The sequence below is a fragment of the Trichomonas vaginalis genome, chromosome I (genome assembly GCF_026262505.1).
Source record: "Trichomonas vaginalis G3 chromosome I, whole genome shotgun sequence".
NCBI classification, from domain to species: Eukaryota; Parabasalia; order Trichomonadida; family Trichomonadidae; genus Trichomonas; species Trichomonas vaginalis.
Genome location: NC_067203.1, coordinates 15,017,512 through 15,040,932, shown reverse-complemented (window position 1 = coordinate 15,040,932; position 23,421 = coordinate 15,017,512). Strand labels below are relative to the sequence as shown.

General features: G+C 32.8%; 7 protein-coding genes and 1 non-coding gene across 8 annotated transcripts, besides 2 other annotated features; 4 read left to right on the top strand and 4 right to left on the bottom strand.

Moving 5' to 3' along the window:
- Positions 1 to 972: 972 nt before the first annotated feature.
- Positions 973 to 1,215: a mobile genetic element.
- A 546-nt stretch (positions 1,216 to 1,761) lies between these two features.
- TVAGG3_0989200 (dynein heavy chain family protein family) lies at positions 1,762 to 13,398 on the top strand (the record flags this gene model as incomplete). The annotated part of the gene is made up of 1 exon (XM_001329983.1): positions 1,762 to 13,398. The coding sequence occupies one exon, from the start codon at positions 1,762 to 1,764 to the stop codon at positions 13,396 to 13,398; it is 11,637 nt and encodes a 3,878-aa protein (XP_001330018.1).
- Positions 13,399 to 13,459: 61 nt separating this feature from the next.
- On the bottom strand, positions 13,460 to 14,236 carry TVAGG3_0989190 (uncharacterized protein; the record flags this gene model as incomplete). The annotated part of the gene is made up of 1 exon (XM_001329984.1): positions 13,876 to 14,229. The coding sequence occupies one exon, from the start codon at positions 14,227 to 14,229 to the stop codon at positions 13,876 to 13,878; it is 354 nt and encodes a 117-aa protein (XP_001330019.1).
- A 718-nt stretch (positions 14,237 to 14,954) lies between these two features.
- Positions 14,955 to 15,686, top strand: TVAGG3_0989180 (uncharacterized protein; the record flags this gene model as incomplete). The annotated part of the gene is made up of 1 exon (XM_001329985.1): positions 14,955 to 15,686. One exon carries the CDS (start codon positions 14,955 to 14,957, stop codon positions 15,684 to 15,686), a length of 732 nt encoding a protein of 243 aa, XP_001330020.1.
- A 427-nt stretch (positions 15,687 to 16,113) lies between these two features.
- Positions 16,114 to 16,321: a mobile genetic element.
- A 450-nt stretch (positions 16,322 to 16,771) lies between these two features.
- Positions 16,772 to 17,545, bottom strand: TVAGG3_0989160 (protein ubiquitination; the record flags this gene model as incomplete). Its single annotated transcript, XM_001329986.1, has 1 exon — positions 16,772 to 17,545. The coding sequence occupies one exon, from the start codon at positions 17,543 to 17,545 to the stop codon at positions 16,772 to 16,774; it is 774 nt and encodes a 257-aa protein (XP_001330021.1).
- A 96-nt stretch (positions 17,546 to 17,641) lies between these two features.
- On the bottom strand, positions 17,642 to 18,202 carry TVAGG3_0989150 (protein ubiquitination; the record flags this gene model as incomplete). The annotated part of the gene is made up of 1 exon (XM_001329987.1): positions 17,642 to 18,202. One exon carries the CDS (start codon positions 18,200 to 18,202, stop codon positions 17,642 to 17,644), a length of 561 nt encoding a protein of 186 aa, XP_001330022.1.
- A 692-nt stretch (positions 18,203 to 18,894) lies between these two features.
- On the bottom strand, positions 18,895 to 19,946 carry TVAGG3_0989140 (uncharacterized protein; the record flags this gene model as incomplete). Its single annotated transcript, XM_001329988.1, has 1 exon — positions 19,047 to 19,946. One exon carries the CDS (start codon positions 19,944 to 19,946, stop codon positions 19,047 to 19,049), a length of 900 nt encoding a protein of 299 aa, XP_001330023.1.
- Positions 19,947 to 20,215: 269 nt separating this feature from the next.
- On the top strand, positions 20,216 to 20,288 carry TVAGG3_0989130. Its single transcript has one exon. It is a non-coding gene; the product is annotated as a tRNA-Ile (tRNA).
- Positions 20,289 to 22,133: 1,845 nt separating this feature from the next.
- Positions 22,134 to 23,330, top strand: TVAGG3_0989120 (protein serine/threonine kinase protein; the record flags this gene model as incomplete). Its single annotated transcript, XM_001329989.1, has 1 exon — positions 22,169 to 23,293. One exon carries the CDS (start codon positions 22,169 to 22,171, stop codon positions 23,291 to 23,293), a length of 1,125 nt encoding a protein of 374 aa, XP_001330024.1.
- Between the last annotated feature and the right edge of the window lie 91 nt (positions 23,331 to 23,421).

The window sequence follows — 23,421 nt, the reverse complement described above, 5'->3', positions numbered from 1 at the left end:
CTATGACTGATTTATAATTTAGGAATATATTCTTCTTTTCTATATCTTTGAAAAATAGTTATATGATTTTGCTGTATAAGTGATATATTTTAGTAGAAATATTATAGAATAGCAAAAATAAAAAGGTTTTATCGATTTATAACACAATGAAAATGGTTTATTTCTCTCTAAATTATAAATTTTCAAAAAAATTAACCTCATTTTTCCAAAAAAAATCGAGAATTGAAAAAAACGTTATCATTTTCTAGAAAATTGCATAGGCTTTTTCTAAAATGGAAAAAATTTGGAGAAACTCACCAAGGAGAACTTCATTCTAGGTGTCCAAAGCAATTGCTATCAGTCAAAAAAACCTCGAAAATTTTAAATATTGATATCGATTTTCATCGATCACTTAAAATCGATTGTTTGCAGTCGATGTTATCACATATTATTAAATTCTAATATACTTGAACATACTGCAAATTGTTTTTGAAACTTATCAACATTTCGCGCAATTTAACAATACTCCAACTCTCATACACAGTTCCCATTACCACAGTCTCATTTTAAGAAGAAATGATTAATAAAATCTAAGATCTAACGATTTAATTACCCAATTCGAATAATATTTTTAATTATAAATACTTATTTGTGCATGTTTTATATACAGATGTAGAAAGAAAAACGAATAAAGTGTTTCTTCAGAAAAATACCTGAAAGCACCCTAATAATTAAACAATTTACTTTTTTAGCATCGAATTTTGCTCGTCTTGAGCCATATTTTTCGTTTAATTTTCATAATACATTAATACATATGGGTTATCAAGTAAAGTATGGATATTTTAGAAGATGATAATATATCTCGAAATCAAACGAAAGTCATTCTATGAGTCCATACACACTATTACTATACTTCATATGTCAAGCATAATGGGAACAATTTTGGTCGATACCTTTGTTGTCGACGAAGTTCCCCCCTTTTAATTGCTTAAGGGTGCACTGTAGTCGGTTTGACAGACCCTCAATTTCGATCATTTGGTACTCAATTTCGATCAATTGGATATTTAAGGCTATACTTATTTCATAAATAACTCCTTACCTATTTAACATTTTTCAACTTTCTTTTATTATTATGCATTAGTACATTATTACTAATCTTAGGAATAAAAATTACGGATATATTTCTTGAAATGATGGAAATTTAGAAATGGGTGTCAAACCGCTTACAGTACACCCTTAACAAAACTCAAATTCCAAAACAGAAATTCATCATCAAGAAAAATTTGTTCGATTTAGATATTTAAGAATTGGATTTCAAACTAAAATCCGAGACTTAAAATCAAATCTATAAGTAAACATACGAAAACTATAAAATTAAAAAAATTATAATTTCGACCATGAATTGATAAATAGATTGTGGAGTTGAGTTCTCTGGTTCAAGTCTGACCGAAACTAAGAACAATATTCAAACAAAAACGCCAGGACCATTTAAATTTCCTGGACCCAGAAAAATATGCTATGCAATGCATGTATATATTAAAAAATATCAATAAAACTTAAGATAAGAAAGCTATTTATTGGAGTAAGAATACAAATAAAAGATATTCAAAGATTATAATGTGATTGTTTGCTAGTTAGAAGATGTGAGAAGTACGACATTTATTCAAATTCCAAGATACGAGTCTACTTTCACTAAAAGAGAGGTGTGAAGTTCTTATCTAGACTGTCTTTCATAAGATCTGTTTACAAAGGGGAAAAAAACGAACTAAAATTTTCGAGTCAATGACTTTTCCAGGCCCCAGTAATATACCTAATAAACATTCCAAAGAATTACTAGGTCGCCTGGTTCCAAAACAAGCAATACATAATCATCCAGTGACGTTTAATTCAACTCTCAGCAAAAATCATCCACAATTGAAATCTCCACTAATTCAATTGCGACAAAAAGTATTACCGCCACTACAAGTTACTGCAGATCAACCAATACCAATCGAATCAGAGCCGCAAAAAATACCTTATACGAAAGATCCAATCGAATACATCCAAAGGGCTAAAGCTGGAACAGATACAAGAGAATATGTATACTTAGAACCAGCAAATATCATCGAAGACTCGGAGCATCCAACATGTTTACGCATTATTCCGGCTTCACAAATGAAAGATTCGAATTTCTGGACATTAAGCTTGAAAGGACTTACTCACTTTAATCGCCCTGTTGTAGATTTCATACCTTTGGAGCAATGGTTACGTGAAAATGATCTATTTTCTCGAATAATGACAATTCCATTCTTTAAATACCAAAGACAATGGCGTCATTTCAAGACATGGCATCGAAACATTCTTAAGAAGAAGCAAAGCAATGCACAGCTTGGCTTAACAACAAATTTATTCTTCGCAAACCCAACATTACGTCCTGCATTCATCAAAATACAGCAAGAGTTAGGAAACTTACGTAAACTCAAGATTATTACTATCAATCCGAAGAAAACATACACATTGGGCGCATTTGTCGAAGAAAATGCCCGAAATCACAAAGAACTTAAAGAAAATCTCGATCAATTCTTCAACAACATCGTTGGAATTATGGCAACAGCTTGCGAAAAGTCAATGGATACAGGATCTCATGATCGCGACAAAGACCAAGAGAGCCAATCACCATTAAACCAATTAATTGCTCAATACGAGAAGCAACAAAAGAATATCGACTCGAAATCAACATACGATGTAGCTACAAGCAACAAATATACAAACAAAGCTGTCCATAACGCTTTATGTCAAATGGTTGTAAGATTTGTCCGAATGATCGATTATTTGATCGTTAATAACCTTCGAGAAATATGTAATTCGTCATTACTCGAGCTATTTACTGTATTATCCTACAGATTTCAAGCTGGTTCCGAGTTATTAGGATATGATAATTCAGATTTCAAAGATTTGGACATTCCTTTTGAATGGAAGAACATTTATGAGAATATGAAAGCAACTGCGCAATCAACATTCTCAAAACCCGTATTATCCGTTGAAGGAATTTACGAAAAAGGTTTTGTTTGGCAACCAACATTTGATGAAGTGATAAATCAGATCTCCAGTATCAGAACAGGTGTTGTAAAGCTTCTTTGTTCCATTCCACGCATGATCCACAATCCTGTCTTCAAACAATACATTTCCAGTGCGATAGAATTAGGTCCAACGCAACAAAAGAAGTTGTCAACACCTGATGTCAACCATATCTTGCCAAATGATCCATTGTATAAGATGGTCATTGAACATATCAAAGTTTTGATACAGAATACATTCAAACTCTTGGATTTCTTCAAAAAGAATTTCAATCAGGCCATTCAAATTTATGAAAAGAACCTTAAATTTGATGTCAGTTTTCTTGACAAAGAAACTGTCAATGCCAGTGAAATTCGGTCTGCAATCAAAGAGCTGAAAGACCAAGAAGACTTTATCAGTAAGATAGAAGAAGTTTATGACACAGGATTGTATGAATGCAACATTTCCGGAATGAAAGAACTCTTCATGAAATCACCAAGTAAATGTCTGAACGAAATACAAAGAGCTCTTAAGACAATTTCCCATAAATTCTTGGTGAAATACAATGAAAGAGTAAGAGAAGCTTATCACGAGTTATCCCTTCAAACAGATAATGTTGGACAATTCGTTGGCTACTTGAATGCTGTGAAAAAGAATCAAGAAACTGTCAGAGAATTATATAATTTGTCCGATGCAATACGTGATATGCATTTGTTGGCAAATGAAAATGGCGGACAAATTCCACAGGATGAAATCAATATGTTCAGTGAGTTGACACCTATATTCGATTCAGTTAAGAGATCATTGAGTTATGCTGATGACAACAGACAAATTTTGCAGCCAAGATTCCAATCAATGCTCGACAAATCTTGCGCTGCTTTGCATGCAAGAGTTATCGAAGTTGTTTTGTTATCTAATAATGAAAAACTCTCCAATTTACAAACAACTCCTGATGAAGCTCTTGATATCCTTAAATCAATTGTTGAACAAACAGAAGAGATTTACAAATCTTCTCAAGAATACAATCAATATCAATCAGCAATGATGATTCCTTTAACAGATTTCGATGACGTGATGCATCTTTTTGTCAATGTCAATCTCAAGAAATTGTTATGGGACACGAAAAAGGAATGGTCGCAGAAAACAGAAGAATGGTGCAACACAAGTTTCCAAAGTGTCGATCCGGATAAAATGGTACTTGAAATACAAGATTTTGTTACAAAAGCAAGTACTGTTTCTCAAGGATTACCTGAAAATAATGTTGCACAAGACCTTAAGAAGAAGGTTGACTACTTCGCAGCAATGGTTCCAATCATTTCTGACCTTAAGAATCCTGCTCTCAAGCAATCACATACTGAACAAATCGAGAAATTGCTTGGAGACACATTCTTCAATGATCCACAGTTCGTGTTCGGAAAACTTGTCGATCTCAAGGCATATTTGTATGTTGACAAGATAAGAACAATCTCCGAACAAGCAACAAACGAACAAGCATTGTTAGATCAATTGAACAACATGAAGAACGCGATCGAACAGTTGCAATTCACGCCTGTACCTCTCAAGAACCACAAAAACGCTTATTATCTCGAAGGAATTGAACAAATCCAGAACGCTATTGATGATTCTAAGTCAATCTTGAACTCAATCAGGGCTTCTAAGTTTGTTGCTCAGCACAGAGCGAGAGCTGAAGAATGGATTAAGTATATTAATACATTCGAATCAGCAATTTCAACTGTTGATAATTGTCAGAAGAATTTTGTTTTCATTTCTGAAATTTTCCAAAATTCGGAACTCGCGAGACAATTATCAGCCGAATCAAGAGATTTATCAGCTGTTGAGAAGTCATGGAAGTCATTCTCACAAAGAGCAAGTGATGATCCATTGGCGTTCAAGTTATGTAACACAGGAAACATAATTAATGATTTAGTTTTGGCAAATCAATCATTGGATCAAATTTATAAGTCCATTGAATCATTTTTAGAACAGAAACGACAAACATTCCCAAGATTGTATTTGTTATCGAATACAGAGCTTATTAATCTCATTTCTAAGATGAAAGATCATCAAGCACTTATTCCTTATCTTCCTAAATTATTCACAGGAATTCAAACAGTTGAATTCATCATGGAAAGTCATATTCCGTCTATTGCTTTCGCATTAAATGATTTAGGAGAAAGAATCTCATTAAGACCAGTTAAATTCCACACTAACATTGAGAATTGGCTGTTAGGATTGTGCGAAGCAATGCAAAGAACTGTGAAAACAGATATAAGAAATGCACAACAAAAACATCATGACATGATAAGAGAAGATTGGGTACAAGTATGTACAATACAATGTGCATTAGTTGCAACACATTTGGAGAGAACAAGAACAATAGAAGAAGCATTGAGTTCTCAAAATCCAAACCAGAGTTTGATCGAAGTTTTGAATGGAATCAAACAAGACATTCAAAATATGACGAAATTCACTCATTTGGATTTGCATCCTGTTGAAAAGAATAAGATCGAATCATTGATGTTGAATGATATCTTTTACATGGATTTAGTACAAGATCTGATTGATAAACAGATTACTTCTGTTTCTGATCCATTCTGGACACAACAATTAACATACAGACGGGATGAAAACTCCAAAGATTTGATTGTTACTCAGAATTTCGAAAATTTCGAATATGGTTATGAATATATTGGAAAATCAACAAAATTCATAACAACACCTTTAGTTTTCGAAAGCTTCACTTCATTGTTTAACATCATAAAAGGTGGATATCACGCAGCAATCATCGGACAATCGAATACAGGTAAAACAAATATGTTCCTCGCAATGGCAGAAATGTTGGGTTGTTTCGCAGCTGTTAGACCATGCGAAAGAGACATAACAACACAACAAATCATGTCATATATCAAAGGAGCAGCAACAGGAGGATACTGGCTTTGTTTGGAAGGTTTCAGTGATTTGGATAGAGATGTGATTTCAGCAGTAAGTGAACAATATCAAAGTATTTCTATCGCAAAAATCGAACAACAAAAGAAATACGAATCAGATGGAACTGATATCCAATTCAACCAGAATTGCGGCCTCTTTATTACATGCAATGATTCTAAGACATATTACGAAAAACTCCCAGAAAATCTCAAAGAAACTCTTAGACCAGTAAATATTTATGAGCCTGATGTTACATCAATTTCTGAGAATTTGCTTTACGTATTTGGATTCGCAAACACAAGTAGTTTGGCTGATTCCATCAATGGATTCTTCAAACATGCTTCTGCTATTGTTTCTGAACAATCAAGACCTTTGTTCACATTAAGAAACATCATTAATTGCATCATAGAAAGTAAGAAAGTTGCAAGTCAAATGGTATCAAATGAAACAACTTATGTTGCTAAAGCAATTGCAAACATAATGATGCCCTTGTTACCTAACTATGACCAGCAACTAATATTACCTTTGATCAATGACGAATTCGGATTTCTTCCTGAAATTTTGGAAGCACAAGATGAAATTTCCATTCATCTTGATACAGCGTTTGTCAAAGCACAGTTGAAGATGAATGATTATCAAATACAAAAAGTTGTTCAGCTTCAACTTTGCTCTCTTAACAAGAAAGGAATCATAATAGTAGGAGATCCAAGAAGTGGAAAATCTTCTATTATTAAATTATTAGAAGAAGCAAGAACAATTATCAGTGAAACAAATGAAGCATATTTACAGATTGAAAAAACAATGATTTCACCAGGAAAATTCACTCAAAAAGAATTGTTCGGATGCATTGATGAAGAAGGAAAATGGTTTGATGGTGTGATTGGCACAGTTTTGAACCAAGTTCCTATATTAAACAACAAAGAGCAATGGGTTGTTTTCGAAGGAGATTTGGATCAAAGTTGGACAGATCAAATTTGCACGGCATTTGATTTCAACCACAAAATTTCATTCGGAAGTTCTTCAACATATATCGTCCCGAATACAATGAGATTTGTGTTTGAAACAAATGATCTTTCTAAGGCATCTCCTGCTCTATTAAGTCGTTGTTCCATTGTCAATGTTTCCGCAAAAGAATTCGGAACAAATAGCTTCGTAAATGCAGCTTTGGAAGAAAGAGTTTATCCACTTTTCAACGATAAAAAGAAGTTGATACAAAGAATTGATGAATGTGTCAAAGCAACAATTAATCCAGGTGTTGACTTCATTAACGAGTTATGTGGCTTGTATTCGCCATTTAACATGATTGACACTTTCTTCTCTTTCTTCACAACTCTTCTTAAAGGATTGGAAATTCCTGATTCACACGAAGGACAAACAATCATTTCTAGTTTGTTTGCTTATTCTTTCTTGTGGAGTTATGGCGGTTTCCTTTCAAATTCGTTGAGAATCCAATTCGAATCATTTGTTAGAGATTCTATGAGTAATTTAGCCGATTTCCCTAACAGAGGAATCTTGTTTGATTACTCAGTAAACACAGCAAATGGTACTTGGTCGAATTGGCTTGAACAAGTCCCTCATTTCGGAATTAATGACCAAAGTGAAGTGACCATGACCATGGAAGATATCAGAAGCAACAATTGTTTCGTACAAACAACAGAAACAGTCAGAATATCAACCATTATGAAACACATGCTCAGTGCTCACAGACATGTGATTTTGACTGGAGATCCTTGTTCAGGAAAGACAGAATTAGTTAAATATTGTGTTTCTTCTTTAGAAAACGAAGGCGAAACAAACACAACAATTACATTTTCACCTTTAACAACAGGAAAAGAAGCATCAACAATGATAGCTAATTGTTTCGAAAGAATCTCTGGAAAGTACTTGCAACCACATGGAAGAACACAATCAGTTATTGTCATTGATAAAGCGAATTCTCCAACAGCAACACAACCTTTGGAAATTATCAGATCAATATTTAATGGAACAGGTATCAGATTGTTACCAAATTACAAACTTTATCCAACAAAGAATGTTTCTATCATTTGTATCGCTGATAACACTTCTCCTATCAAGCATTCTATCTCAGCAAATGTTTATACATTAAATTATACAAAACCTGACACGGCGGTTTTGACAACCATTATTTCATCAATTTACCAAGTTTATTTCGCGAAATTTGATGAATTTGTAAGAACAAATATTTCCAAAGTATCAAATGCGCTTTGTTTGTTCTATGAAAGACTAGTCCAGAACATTCCAAAGAAAGATGGACATCCGCATTATACTTTTTCACTTCATGATTTGTTTAGAAGCATTTCTGGAGTGTTTTATACTCATCACAAATCATTATCTAATTCCGATTCATTTATTAGATTGATTTATAGTGAAATCTTCAGGGTATTTGGAGATAGAATCATTGATCAAGTTGATAGAAAACATTTCGATGAAGCTGTTTTGTATTCTATCAAATCTAAAATTGGTGTTGATATGAATTTAGACACAATTAATCAAACATTCTTTTGTGATCTAAATATTTCGAATTCAGATAATCTGAAACAAAGTTACACCGAATACAAAGAAGAAGAAATCATCGAAAATCTTCAGAACATTATCAATGAATTCAACAACGCAAAGAGAATGCAAAGCGAAACAATTTTGCCTCTCAGAGCTTCAGGAATTCATTTGGCAAGAATGATTAAAGTTCTCAAGAGACCATTTGGACATATGGTTCTTTATGGCGGAGTCGGAACAGGAAAAACAACTGTTTCTAGATTGGGAGTTTTCGTTGCAGGCGCTGATACAATTTACGCAACATCTAACAACGAAACTGATGATATAAAGAACAGTGTCATCAAAGCAGGTGTCACAGGAAAGAAAGTCGTTTTAGTTGTCAGAGAAAAACAACTTAAAAACGAGAAGTTCTCAAATAATTTGTCAATTTTGATGGGAGGCGGAGATCCATTGATGTTCTTGAGTTCAGAAGAAGTCGACAAAGGTTGTAATGAACTTGTTTTCACGGCCAAACAAATAGGAGAAAACGAGTCAATTATAACTTTAAGAAACATGTATAGAAGAAGAGTTTGGCAGTACTTACATGTTATGATTTTGTTGGATAATTTGACACCGAAATTATTAGAGAATTATCCATCAATTTCACAAGCTTCTGTTTTCGATTATTACGAACCTTTGCCTGATGATTCTCTCAAGGCAATTGCTTCCGCATCATTCGCTGAGATGCCTGACCAAGATAAGATTGTTGATGCCGCTGTTTTCGTGCATCATACAGCAATGGACATCGCTCAGAAAATGTTGCAACGCGAAAACAAAATTTACATCATTACTCCGTCACTTTTTGTCACATTTTTGTCAACATTTATTCATTTGGTTAAAAAGAGGACAGATGAAAACAACAGCCAATCCAAGAACTTGCAAGAAGGTGTTGATAAACTTAAATACATTTCTGACTTCCTTCAGACAACAGAAGTTCAATTGGTTGATCAAAAACCAAGATACGAATCAATGTGTCAAGAAGCCGATCAATTACTTCATTACATCAATGAAAACGAAGTAACTTATGAGAAATTGGCACAGAGATTGAGATACGAAGAGAAGAATGTTAAGAACAAACTGGATGAAATAGAGAAACTCAACAATGAAATGAAACAAGAATATTTGTCTGTTGAACCACAACTTGCAAACGCAATTGCACAATTAAAGGGTCTAAATAGAGGAGATATCATGGATCTAAGAAGTTTCGGAGAACCTCCTTTAGTTGTTAAAACTGTTATGGAAGTAATTTGTATTTTAGCTGAAGTAGATGTCAGTTGGAAATCCGCTGTCCAATTATTGAGTGATTCGACATTCATCTCGAGAATTTCATCGAAATACAGCGACCAAAGCCATGTTCCACAAGATATTTTGGCTAAAATCAAACCTTATGTTGAAAGTAATCCAAACTTCCAAGAAAGCGAAGTTGGAAGAGTTTCTGTAGCTGCTAAATCTCTTTGTATGTGGGCAACATCATTGTATAACTATGAAGTAACATATAATAACTTGCAACCAAAGGAAAGACAAATAAGAAACAAGCAAAACGCTGTTCAAAATGATCAAGAAGTTCTCGAGAAAAGAAGAAATGACGTCAAGAAACTTTCAGATACAATTGAAGAACTAAAGAACAGATGTGATGCAGCAAACAAAGAGAAGAGAAAGTTGTCAGAAGGAATAACAACAGCTAAAAACAGAATGGCTCATGCAAAGAGAATTCTACAAATTCTTTCTGAAGACAATGCAACGTGGAAGAGAAATAAGGACCAAAATGATGTTTTGGCACAATCAATTGTTGCTGATTCTTTCGTTTGCGCATCATTCTTGGTTTATTTAGGTCCAATGACATCCAATTTCAGAGATTCCGCTTACAACATGATTTTGAATTATTTGAATGAACATGGTTTCAAATTGTCAGGTTTCTTTTCATTTGTCAGATCAATGGTTTCGAGTTCTACTGTTCGCGACTGGATTGCATTCGGATTGCCTGATGACAGAGTGTGTATCGAGTCAGCAACAATCATAATGAACAGTGAAAGAACACCATTTATTTTGGATTCAACGGGAATTGCTTCCAAATTCATCCAAAATTGTGAAAACCAGAGACAAATCGCAGTTGTAAGGCCAACAACACATAATCTTATGAGAACAATAGAGAGCTCTATAAGATTAGGTGTTCCAATACTCATGGAAGATGTTGAATCCTCATTCGACGCAAATCTAGAGAACTTGACAACAAGAAGAACTTTCAAACAAGACAACAAAACATATGTAAAACTTGGAGATAAAGCAGCAGAATGCGAAGAATCTTACAAGTTGTACATGACAGTGCCTTTAGTAGAGAATCCATCTCCGCAAGCGTTTACTAAAACAACAGTTGTCGAATTTGAAATTTCTAAAGAAGCGTTTGCAAAACAAGAACTTTTGCACATTGCTGACATTGTTAATCCAACATTGTCAAAGGATATCAAGAATGCAAGAGAAAAGATCATTTGCGAAGAGAAGATAATTAAACAGATCAATGACAAGATCCTTGAAACAATAAGAACAATAGGAAAAGACCAAATCTTAGATGACGAGATTTTGATTACTACTTTAGAAGGTAACAAACAAACACTCTCTGAGAGTACAAAGACATTGGGACAAACGCAAACATTGTTTGATAAATTGGTCGAACAAAGAGGTCAGTATTTACCAATTGCAAACAGAGTTGCATTGATTAGTAATGCTGCTTCTCAATTGTACAGTCGCAATGCTTCTTATAGATTCTCTAATGCATTTATAAGACATGTTGTTGACTCGACTTTGTCTGCAAGTGATAAAATTGAGGATATAATTCCAAAAGTGACATATGCACTTTTCATTTCGATTTCAAGAGCGATGAAATACAACCATCAATTAGAGTTTGCTCTTTCTGTTGCCACAGATTTGAGTATCACTGAGAGAAGATTGACACAAGAAGAACTGAATGTATTCCTCAAAAGGCCAAGCCCAGTTCCAACCATCGAAAGTCCTCCTGTTAAAGAAATGTCACAGAAAACATGGGGAAGAATTTTAGCTTTGGCAAACACTTTGCCAGCATTGAAACACATTGGAGAAACACTGAAGATATCTGCGCATCAGTTAGAAGATTGGTACAAGAGTCATTCTGTTACAATTCCTTCTTGTATCTCAGAAGGATTAACAGAATTTCAATGCTTACTTTTGCAAAGAGAATTGAATCAACAAAACTTCGAAAGTGTAATGAGAATTTACATCGAACATACATTAGGAAAAGAATACGCGAAACCAGTGAAATTCGATCTAGAATCAGCAATGAAAATCGCCGGTCCTTTGACACCAATCATAATTACATTGCATGGAAGAGTTACTCCAAGAAGATACATCCAGAAACTCAGTAAAGGACACAATTTACAAGTCAGATCACTTGGAAATGGTCAGTTGCTTTCAGCAGAAAAAGCTCTAAATTATGCAATGCAAAGAGGAGATTGGTTGTTATTAGAAAACTCTGAGTCAATGCCTGATTTCATTGAGGAAGTTGATAACGCAATTGCCAAAGGAGGTGCACATCAAAACTTCTTGTTGTTCATCTCAGCGACTGATGTTTCTTCTTTCCCTCTAAGATTGTTGAATTTGGCTGCAAAAGTTGCATTGGAAAGTCCAAATACAACAAAGGGAATTATCCAAAATTGCTTGGAAAGCCTTCCTCAAGACTTCTTCCAAGGAGCTGCTTGCTGCAGACTTAGCCTTTCTTTGGCTTTGGCTCATGCAACAATTGCTCAAAGAACTAATTATGAAAAAGTGACATTTGCAGAAAATTGTAATTTCTCTTTAGCTGATTTCACATTTGCTTCCAACATAATCAAACCATATCTACAAGAGCCAACAAGTTTCTCCATCTCTTCCACTAAGAATGCGTTTGAATTATGTTACGGAGGACATTCGAGTTTCAAACAAGATTCAAACACAATCAGAGCGATTTTCGAGAGAGTTATGAGCACAGAAAACCTTGTTCCAGAGTCTCCAATCCTCGGAATAGAGACATCATACGCTCCCCCTAAATCTTACGCTGAATTGCTGGATCTTCTTTCACATACATCTGATGAAGATTCACCAGAAATCATCGGATTGCCAAAGATTTCGAGAAAGAAGTCTCCTATTGTAGTTTCAAGAGAAATTCCATTCTCAGAACGTGGAGTTTTCTTCTATTCCTTGATAAAGAAACTTCCAGAATTAGACCAAATAACTGTATCAGATCCACCTCGAACAGATCCTCTTGGAGCTGTATTCGAGCGCGATGCACTTCGCGAACAAACTGCAATTCAACTCGTTAGACAATGTCCATATAAAACTCCTCTTTCTCTTTTGAAAGGAGATTTACCAGAAGAATGGACATCTGTTTTGCCTTGGCCAGGACCACTTGAGAACTGGATGGCGAGATTGAATTACGCGGCAGAGACATACAACCAATGGTCGAGAATGGCAAGGCCAGCCGTTATCGATATTTCTTCTTTGGCCGATCCGAAAGCATACATTTCCGCTTTGATTTTGAAGTTCTGCAGAATGAATTCTTCGATGCCTCACACTTGTTACATGATGCTGAAAGTTCCTGATAATAAGGAAGCGCCAGCAGATGTCGGAGCAAATGTTTCTGGTTTGCTTTTAGTTGGAGCTAGATGGGATGAAGAGAGTTCTTGCATCGAAGACGTCAATGACCAAATTGTTAATCCATTACCAGTTATGCACTTGAAACCAGTGAAACAACTCCCTCCAGGAACAATATCAATACCAATTTACTCAGAAAGCAATGGAGTGAAGCAACTTGTCGCAAAGATTCCAATACAAGCTGCAAAGACTGAATCATTCTGGGCTCAGCGTTGCTGCCACATCATATTCGGACACATATAATTTTATATTTTATATTTTTTTTGTTATGTTTTATAAACAATAATTCTTTATTTCAAAAGCATTGCTTTATGCCATTTATGCATACTCCTTACAATGAAGCCAATCATTATATGAATAATTGATATTCTGCGTTGTTATTGAAAATATCTGACAAAAAATGAAAGAAAAATAAAGCCTCGAACAGAAAAGACAAAATATCTCAAGAAAAGGCATCAAAATAATAGGGGAATGATTGGTAATGAGAAAAAAATGTAAGTTGTGAATAATTTGAAGGGAACTTTGGGAATATGGTATTAAGAATAGAAAATATAGCTTATGTTCTGACTTTTTAGGAAAGGATAATGCATTTCTTATCAAAGTATAAAAATATTTTTTTCAAATAAATATTTTAGAATTAACAATATTCAAGTCACTAAGATTTCTGACACTCTAATATCAGTTGATGGATGAATAGCATATTGGATCAAGAACTTAAATTTAAGTGTATGTTTCCATGACGTAATAAGGAGAAGTTTTAACTGATGGTGGCTTGTAATCAAGAGCTAATTTCATTGTTTCTGCGCGTTGGACAATATTTTGGATTCTCTTTTTTGCATTTTCTAATCTGTCGCAAATTGAATTTAATTTTTGAGTGCTACTTTGTAAATCTTTCTTTGGAAGTTTCTCTTGAATCTTCTCAAATTCAGAAATCAATAGAGCCATTTTCTTAAAAATTTCTTCTTGATCTTTTTTGACTGTAACAAGTTGCTTATAGGTAACATAATCGAGAGTCTTGCAGCATGAAAGAATCTCTGTATCGAGAACTTGGACTGCTGTCGGTTTTTCACTCATACTTTTTTTCGAAATAAAATGTATTTTTTGACATTTTACATGGCATAAAAAGGTGATATGTCACTTTTTGATTTATTCTTATTGGGAAATTTAGTGAAAATTCTTAAAAATTCAACTATTGCCCAAATATATTTATTAGTATAGATTAAGACATTGCTGAAGTATTATGCTCTGAATTTAGTAAAATGGAATAATTTTGATACATATCTTGGTTCAAGCTACAAATTAAACATTTTTGGTGTCTATGTGTACTTTGTTTGAATATGTGAATATACTATCTGAAATTTAAAGTTATATTCCTATTATGGAGAAGAATAATTAGTCAAATTTGGAAAAAATTTCGATTACAAAGAAAATGATGCACAATATCTTTATAAACATAATGAAATTGTTCCTATTAGATCATTGAATACCGATGAAATTATGCAGGTTATTACGCTTATAAATTTAGTAGGTATTATTTCAATCGGATCCAAAAATAATAGTAATAACTAGATGTGTCTAAAAAAGTGTTTGTATTAATTTCGAAAATTACAAATTTTTGTTTAGGACGATGACGATTCTTTTAAAAAAGTATTCAAAATTTGATTACTCTCTATCGTTGCAGCGGGCCCTTATCAAACAAAATATTTTGTAAAATCTATATTGATTTTTTGTCGAATATCACTGATTTTCAATGTATTTATTTATATTGAAAATTATCAGAAAATTGACATAAAATTTTAATGTCTGGTGAAATGTGCTTGCCTACCCTTGATTTTCAAGATTGCAGATTCTTACGAAATCCAGAAATCAAAAATCTCCTTGTTGAGACAATCAACACAGAGCTAAATGAATACTTCATACTTTTTGAAATTCCGGAAACGTCAATTCTTTGCTCCGAAATTCCTTTCATTATCTCGGAAAAACTCACTGATCCAATAAATGTTGTAGTTATCTTTGCATATCATAGAAATCCTAATGCTGCAATTCGAGGTGTCGTATACTTCTATCTCAAAGTTTCGAGCGTTGAAAACTTTGGCACATTGATGGATATGTTTTCAACAAACAGATTTTCAAATTGTACACAAAAAATTCAAATTGTTAAATATTTTGCTCGCGCAATACACGTATATTCTTTCAATGATTATCTTTTATTGCCAGTTAGATATCTTTATACGTATTTCAAAGAAATTGATCAAATTCGTCCTAGAGATAAATTGTTTTATTCTTTCAAAAAAGTACATCTCAGAGAAGAGTATTTTGATCTAATATCTTTGTTATCTAAGAATACGGACGAATCTGAAACCATTCAAACATTTGTACAAGTTTGTCGTGGTCTAGAAACACCAACGAGGATCGCACTTTCGCGTTTTTGGGAGAGGGTATGTAATTACGCAAAAATGGTTCTCATCTCAATCAAACAAAAATTTACTTTCCATAAAAACTATAAACCATTTAAAGATCATAATGACTAAACATATGAACAAATTTATTTTATTGACTTGATAAAAGTAAATTGTGTTATAAAACACTGACCAATCTAGTTTAATATAGTTTTTGCGATAATGTGTCATTGGATCAGAATATGAAGAGAGCATATATGTGTTGTAAAGACACATTTATATGTGCATATAGTCCAATTTAGTCTAAAAAAGAATAATGGAGACGAATAAATAAATATAAACAACAAAATATATAAAAAATATATTGTAATGAAAACCTTTTATGTTATATGCGAGTTTTGGAGAGTATATTTCGCGGTATGAGACCTGTAGACCAACAAGAGTGCATATAACACTCTTGTCGGTCAAAATTCCGCAATCTTATTCTGATTGCGGAAAAGAGTGCCATTCTGAGGTACTTGCACAGGCAATATCCTCGGAATGGAACTAAAGGAGCGACAGGAAAACAAAAGATAAGGTAGATTTTCAATGAATAGGCATGCAACAGGCCTAATTACCCATTAATCTTTTTATCAGTTCTCTGCCCACAAAGAGCCAGATAATCATATCTGCATTAACTTATGCTGAAAGTTTCTTGATTTCACTCCTCATTTGAGAGACATCCAGATAACTTCAGCCTAAATGAATTGCAGACAAGTTCTCTCACTTATTAAACTTTTTTATGAAAAAGCTGCAGAAATAGTAATTACAATAATTGTATCAGTATCTAGCGTTAATTCATCTACAGATGATATGCAGGTGGTTGCAGAACTTGATTCCCAATATTAATATTAAACAATTTCTAAAGAGAATGGAAAATAAAATGAACAAACTAGCATCAAAAGTCGAAGATATGCAAGGTGAGTTTGGATCCCGCAATATGGACTATAATTCCGATATGGAAAGGCTGTCTGCCATTTTTCAGAAGACAAAAGAAGTATTGGCTGAACGCCATCAACGACAAATAGAGGAAGCATAGAAAGAATTTGATAAAAAAACTCAAATCTCATATTTTACTTGTCAATGAAAACATTATCATTGTATTATGAAAATAAAATTAAAAAAATATCGCTAAATAAAAGCAAATTTTGATGTTATTTACTTTGGAGGAATATATCTTATACTGGAACAATATTTTTAGCACCATTTAAAAGAAGAAGTTCGACTATTTCTTTGTGATTATATTCAGCTGCAATATGAAGAGCTGTATTTCCATAATTATCTTTTTCATTGGCATTTGCACCATGTAAAAGAAGAAGTTGTGCTGCTTCTTTGTGATTATATTCAGCTGCTATATGAAGAGCTGTTTTTCCATAATTATCTTTTTCATTGATATTTGCACCATGTAAAAGAAGAAGTTGTGCTGCTTCTTTAATATTATATTCAGTTGCTATATAAAGAGCTGTTTTTCCATAATTATCTTTTTCATTGATATTTGCACCATGTAAAAGAAGGACTTCGGATATTTCTTTATAATTATTCCATATAGCATAATGAAGAGCAGTTCTTCCATCATAATCTTTTTCATTGGTGTTTGCGCCATGTAAAAGAAGAAGTTGTGTCATTTCCATATGATTATTATATGCTGCAATATTAAGAGCGGCATTCCCTTCTTTATCTTTTTCATTGATATTTGCTCCATTGTTAAGAAAATATTCACAAAGGTGTGGGATATTAAATATTGTAGAATAAAGAAAACATTTGTTAATATCATTAGTTTGAACGTAATAAACAAATAATGCATCAAGATTTTTATAACTTTGGCAGTTAAATAAATCTATCTCTAAATTGTACTCGTTCATCAAGAATGTGACAAAATCAATGTTGTGTGAAACAATTGCATATTTCATGCATTCTTTATCTGGCGTTTGATATTTCAAGCATTCACCCATGATATCTGGATTTCCTCCTAAAAATGAAAGTTGTAGACATTTATTTGTTATCTTTGAATTAAATTTCGATCTTAATAACTTGAAGCAATCAACCACTCAGTGGTAACAACATAATTCAAGAAATGAATATCCTTTATTATCATAAGGATACAAATTATAATTATATCCCCGGGTTTGATCTTTATCAAATCCATCTCTTTCAGTAAAAAAGATGAAGCTTTCTAAGTCATTATACATAATTGCTCTGAAAATTGTTTTATTTGCATGATTATCGATAATTTTTGATTTTATTTCTTCGAAAACTTTATATTTGTTTAATCTAATCAAACCCCCATTATCAAACATGGAGTCTAAAATATCCTCAACAATGTCTATGTCTTTGACATGACAATTATCAAAAATTAGTTTGGCAAGATACAAATATGACTTTGCATAGCGATTATTATACGGAATAATACTCAAAATATCTTTTATAATATCTAAAGGAGGATGTTTCTGCGAATCAATCATTTCTGTTTTGATCATATTGTAAATGGTGTTTAATTCTTCATCATTTTCCGATTTTATCTGATACAACGCATTATATGAATCGATGTGGTATTTACAGATATTTCGTAATTCGTTGTATTTACTTTGGTTAATGTCTTGATCAATCATAAAAAATTTTAAAAATCACAAATTTGCCACCTTTTTTACAATTTTTGAATTAATAATATTTGTATTTTATCATATAAAATACTATGCTAAACATGTGGAGAACAATTATAGTACCGATCCATCAAAATTGAGTTTTTTTTTCATATCGTTTGTCCTATAATTTCACAGTGACCTTGTCAATATATTTGATTTCGAAGACTATTACATAAAAAATAAAACTTCCTGTTAGCACAAATACACTTGTTAAAAGTCTCCTTTTAGAAATTAGAAATAAAGTACAAATTTGAATTTGATAAGACTTCGATGTATTGCTAAAAGGTATTAGATAAGCGCGATGCTTGGCAAGTTGTAGCTGAAATCTAGTTCATAAATGAAGAAATAGGTGAAATTTTATAATATGAGAATTCGGCAGATGTCACACGATGAACCCATATTCTCAATGTACTATATTAACCAAATATTAAATTTTCTATGAGTTTTGTTGAAAATTTAATATGAAAATATTATTGAAAAATTGAATTCTACCTTTTTTGTATGGTGCAAAGCACCATACAAAAATCGTGAAATAACATTGTCTGTCAATTTAAAATATGATTAAATTTCTGAACGAAAGCAATCAAAATTAAGTGATACAAACATAAAAATAGGATGACAATTTATTGTAGATTCATAATGTAAAAACTGTGGTTGATTTCCTATTTAGATTTTCAATTTATTATTTTTTCCGAGCTCTGAAGATGGTTTGGTGTAAAATTTGATCACATACTAATAGTATAAAAGATTTTAAAATATATCATCAAACATTTACTTCTATATTTTTTTCTTTGTTATTATTATGAAAATTTCACACCTTACTTGACTTGATTATATTGTAAAACTCATCAAGAGTTAATTCAGTCACATCAACAGTTCGCAAGCAAGCAGGGTAAAAATCGGTATGTGCAACTTCAGGAATTTTAGTTGGTTCTGTATAGCAAGTCCATACTCCGTTCTTTTCGAATACTTCTCCGATAGACTTCTTCACAATTAAGACAGCACGAACACGTCTCACATGAGGAAGTATTTGGAAGAGGCCAGGTTCTCCTTCATGTTTCTTTGTAGCTTCTGCAAGCTCTTCCAGAGTAACTCCATGTTCATAACTCTTCAATGCTTCGTGAATATGAGCTTCGAAAGAATCTTTGTTTTCCATTTTATAAATTTCCTCAAGGGATGTTGGCTCATCTGGTGTTACCTCTCCTTCAACCTTAGAAACTTCACCGGGTTGCTGATTTGGTATATTATATTTGGTTTTATCTTGCAATTGAGCAAAATCTGTTGATGAGTTGACTGTCCAGTAATGAGGTTTGTTTGGATCTTGTATAAAAAGCGGAATGTTCTTCTTTTTAACCGCTAAATTTATATGAAGAATTCTTGTATCTGGCATGTTGTTTGGAAGTTTGGAGTTAAGTTTACCTATGAAGCTCCAATTATTTTGGAGAAATTGTAAAAGATCTGCTGCCGACGCCCAGCCATTATTCATTTGAATACAACAAGTAATTGCACGCTGCGATGGTGTTACAACCCTTGATTCAATGAATTTTCTTTTTTCAAAAGGGTGTTTTGCGTGTATTATTTTATATTCTATAGCATTTGGATCATCAGATATATTCATACCATCATAATCTGTATCAATGTCTGAGGTGCTTCCGTGTTGATTATCTCCGTTTTTTTGGGAGTGCTTAGCAAGATTTTTCTTTCTACCCATATAAAAAATTGAAAAAGACTTAAAAATTTATGAATTGTTAGTTCATCGGGTTAATTTACAATAGAAAACGTTAACAGTGAAAATTTGAGAAGGTTATATCGGTTCTACAGAAATATTAATAAAGATATGAAGATATTATGAAATGGTGCATAAGTACATTTGTAATTTATTTTTGATACAATTGAATGGACTTTGAGATTTGAAAATCGTTTGAATAGCGTAATGTTAAATTTTTATTATTAGTCTTTAAAAAATCCTTCAAATGTGAAGGTTTCGTAGCTCAGTAGGTAGAGCGTAGTGCTGATAACGCTAAGGTCTTGGGTTCGAGCCCCAGCGGAACCATTTTTGCCGGATGAAATGTTTTTTTATTCTTTTACATAATATTGTCTTTCTCTTCATTAGACGAATATAAAAACTTTGATTTTAGCCTCAATTCTAAAGAAATCTTAGATACAACTAATACTGATCAACCTATATCGTTTGTTCAGCTTGAAGAAGAAGATTTTGATTTATCAATTTTTCAAAATGACTCTCAAATAGAAATGACAATAAATTTGGCTCAAGATATTAATGATTATTTATCTTGCAATCAAAGCTTCGATTTGAGCACAGATATAGTTTATAAAATTTTCATTTTATGTTGCAATCAGTTAGAAACACCAGATGCATACTTTTTACAAATAATTTTACTAATTATTCAAAAATTATTACTCAAAAATGATGATATATATGAAATTATCGATCAATCCATTATTGAGAAAATTGCATGCAATTTATATAGAAAAGATGAAAAAAGAATTGTTTCTTTATCATTAAATATCTTAAAAACTATCTTTTCGAAGTCTCAAACCATGATACCACAAGAAATAATGAATTCTATATTAGATATCTTTAAGACAATGATATATTCCGATGAGCTAATAGCTATGAATTGCAAAGATTTGATATTCATTAATATAAATCAAATTTTTTCTCCAGATGAAAATTTGATTTCGCTAATTGACTTTTGTTTTCAAACTCTTTTACTCACTAACATACAAATAAGCACTACATGTCTATCAATTATTAGGCACTTCGTTAAAAAATTCCCATTTGCACCTTTATCGGTACAAAACTGCCAAACTCTGTTCAGTATGCTTGATATCTCCAACATTAGCCTGCTAATAGAAGTTTTTGAAATCTTTGAATGTTTTGCTACTACTGAAGAAAATTTACAAAATATGGTTAAATGTCAAGTTATTGACCACATTTGCAATCTGAAATTGCAAATATATCCTAATGTTTATCAGGCAATGCTTCACGTAATTTCTTTTCTTGCAGGAAAAAATCAAAATTTATGCATGAAAGCACTTAGCTTCATAAAAAGTAATGAGTTTGATAGACATTCATTTCCCTGCAAGATTCTAATTCATTCAATTCTTATTTCTTCCATCAAAAATAATTTTATATGGCAAAATGATGAATTATACAATACATTTTATGAAAATGTATTAAATTTTTCTGACTCTATGCCAGATGATCTTTTACACGATTCATTACTTCTGATTTATCAATCACAAGATTTTCAAGTGTCAGATGACTTTTTAGATATTATAAATGATTTATCTGTGGAGTCAGAGAATGAAAACATCGTGCAAATTGCAGATTTAATCTTATCCAAATATTCCAATGAATGAATTTTCATTTATTGGTTATTTCTCAGTTCTCATATATCAGTCCTCTAGTATTACTACGTTATTCACATGTCCGCACATACTTGTTTGATAAAAAATTGTTTTTTCATGAAAAAAATTTTCTAATTAACAGGAACCCACTGACAAAACAACTTTGATGTCTTGTGCTTGTACTTTTTATCTGATTTGTTAAGCCAATTCTCTTAATCTCATTTTGCTCAATTCTGAATCGGATATGTTTCGGGCAATTTGAGTGAATAATATAAGAATTTATTCCAGCGATTAGAATTATTTATCTCAATCTTATTTCCTTTCAATTGAATGAATTGCAATCTTCATTTCGCGAGCTGTGATGATTTATTTCTATTTAGTAAATGTAGTGGAGCTTATTTACAAACGAATTATAGATTTGAAAATCGTTGGAAAAACAAAATTTTTTGATGTAAAGATATTTGGAAACGGTAATTCGAATCTATTAGCAGTATAGTTCCTTTTTCTCTAAGGAAATTCAGAATTCCATCTTCCAAAATTTAACAAAAGTGTCATTCGATGTCGCATAGTGAAATCCTTCCAAATACCCAGATAAAGGGATACACATTTCTCACTCGACTCGGAGCAGGTGCATTTGCCAAAGTATATAAGGTTGAGCAAACAGAAACCAAAAAAGTCTTTGCCATAAAAGTTTTCCCAAAATCTAACTTGAAAGACAATGATGATATAAAGAGATTTCAGCGTGAAATTGACACAACAGCCAACCTCAAGCACGATAACATTGTGAACATGCACGATTTCTTTTCCGATGAGAATAATTTTTACTTGGTCTTAGATTACTGTCAGAATGGCGAATTAATGGACTATATCGCTAAAAACAAAAGGATTGCAGAGCCTACTGCAGCTTTGATCTTCGAACAGATAGTTGCTGCCGTTGCATATTGTCATTCATTTGGAGTCGCACATCGTGATTTTAAACCTGAAAACGTTTTATTTGAACGTTTTCCACATGTTAAGGTCAGTGATTTCGGCCTTTGCGGCTACATGGAAACATCAAAAATGATGACTACATTCTGTGGCTCTCCGTGCTACTCGGCACCAGAGTGTCTTTACCATAAAGCTTACGACGGCCAAAAGAGCGACATTTGGTCACTTGGCGTCAACTTATATTTAATGGTTACAGGAAAACATCCGTGGAACATTTCAAACATCAATGTGATGATGAGAGATATTGTTACATGCAACTATCAAGTACCAAAAAACGTCTCTCCTGAATGCAAAGACCTTATTTGCAGAATATTAGTTGCAGAACCGGAAAATCGACCAACTTTGGACCAAATACTTAAACATCCATGGATGAAGTTCGCAGAAAAGGCCAAGATCCTGCAAACACAAGGAAGAAAGCACTCTCTTCCACCTCTTCCTCCAATGCAAGCGAAAAAGTTTGCAGAATTAACTTCTTCATCAAGAAGAGATGGAGATGAACTGGGAATAGCAGCACCTCTTTCTCTATTCCCAACAAGAGCTCCTCCAGGTCATCCAATCGTAAGAAGCTCATCAAATTCAAGTTTTGGCGGAAGTCGACCAAATTCGCCAAAAGTTTCGATACCAAACCCGAACAAGTTCGCAGGGAGAAGACAAAGGTCTGTTGAGTGTTTCAACCGTCCTAAGCTCATCCCTTGAGAATATTTCTTATAGAAATCTCGTATTTTTGTTGTTAAAATATTTCTCTTTTTGTATCAAAGTACTTCTTCAGTTTGTTTCATGATTTTTCTCTATACCTGTAAATAATTTTCCAAAATAAAACTTGT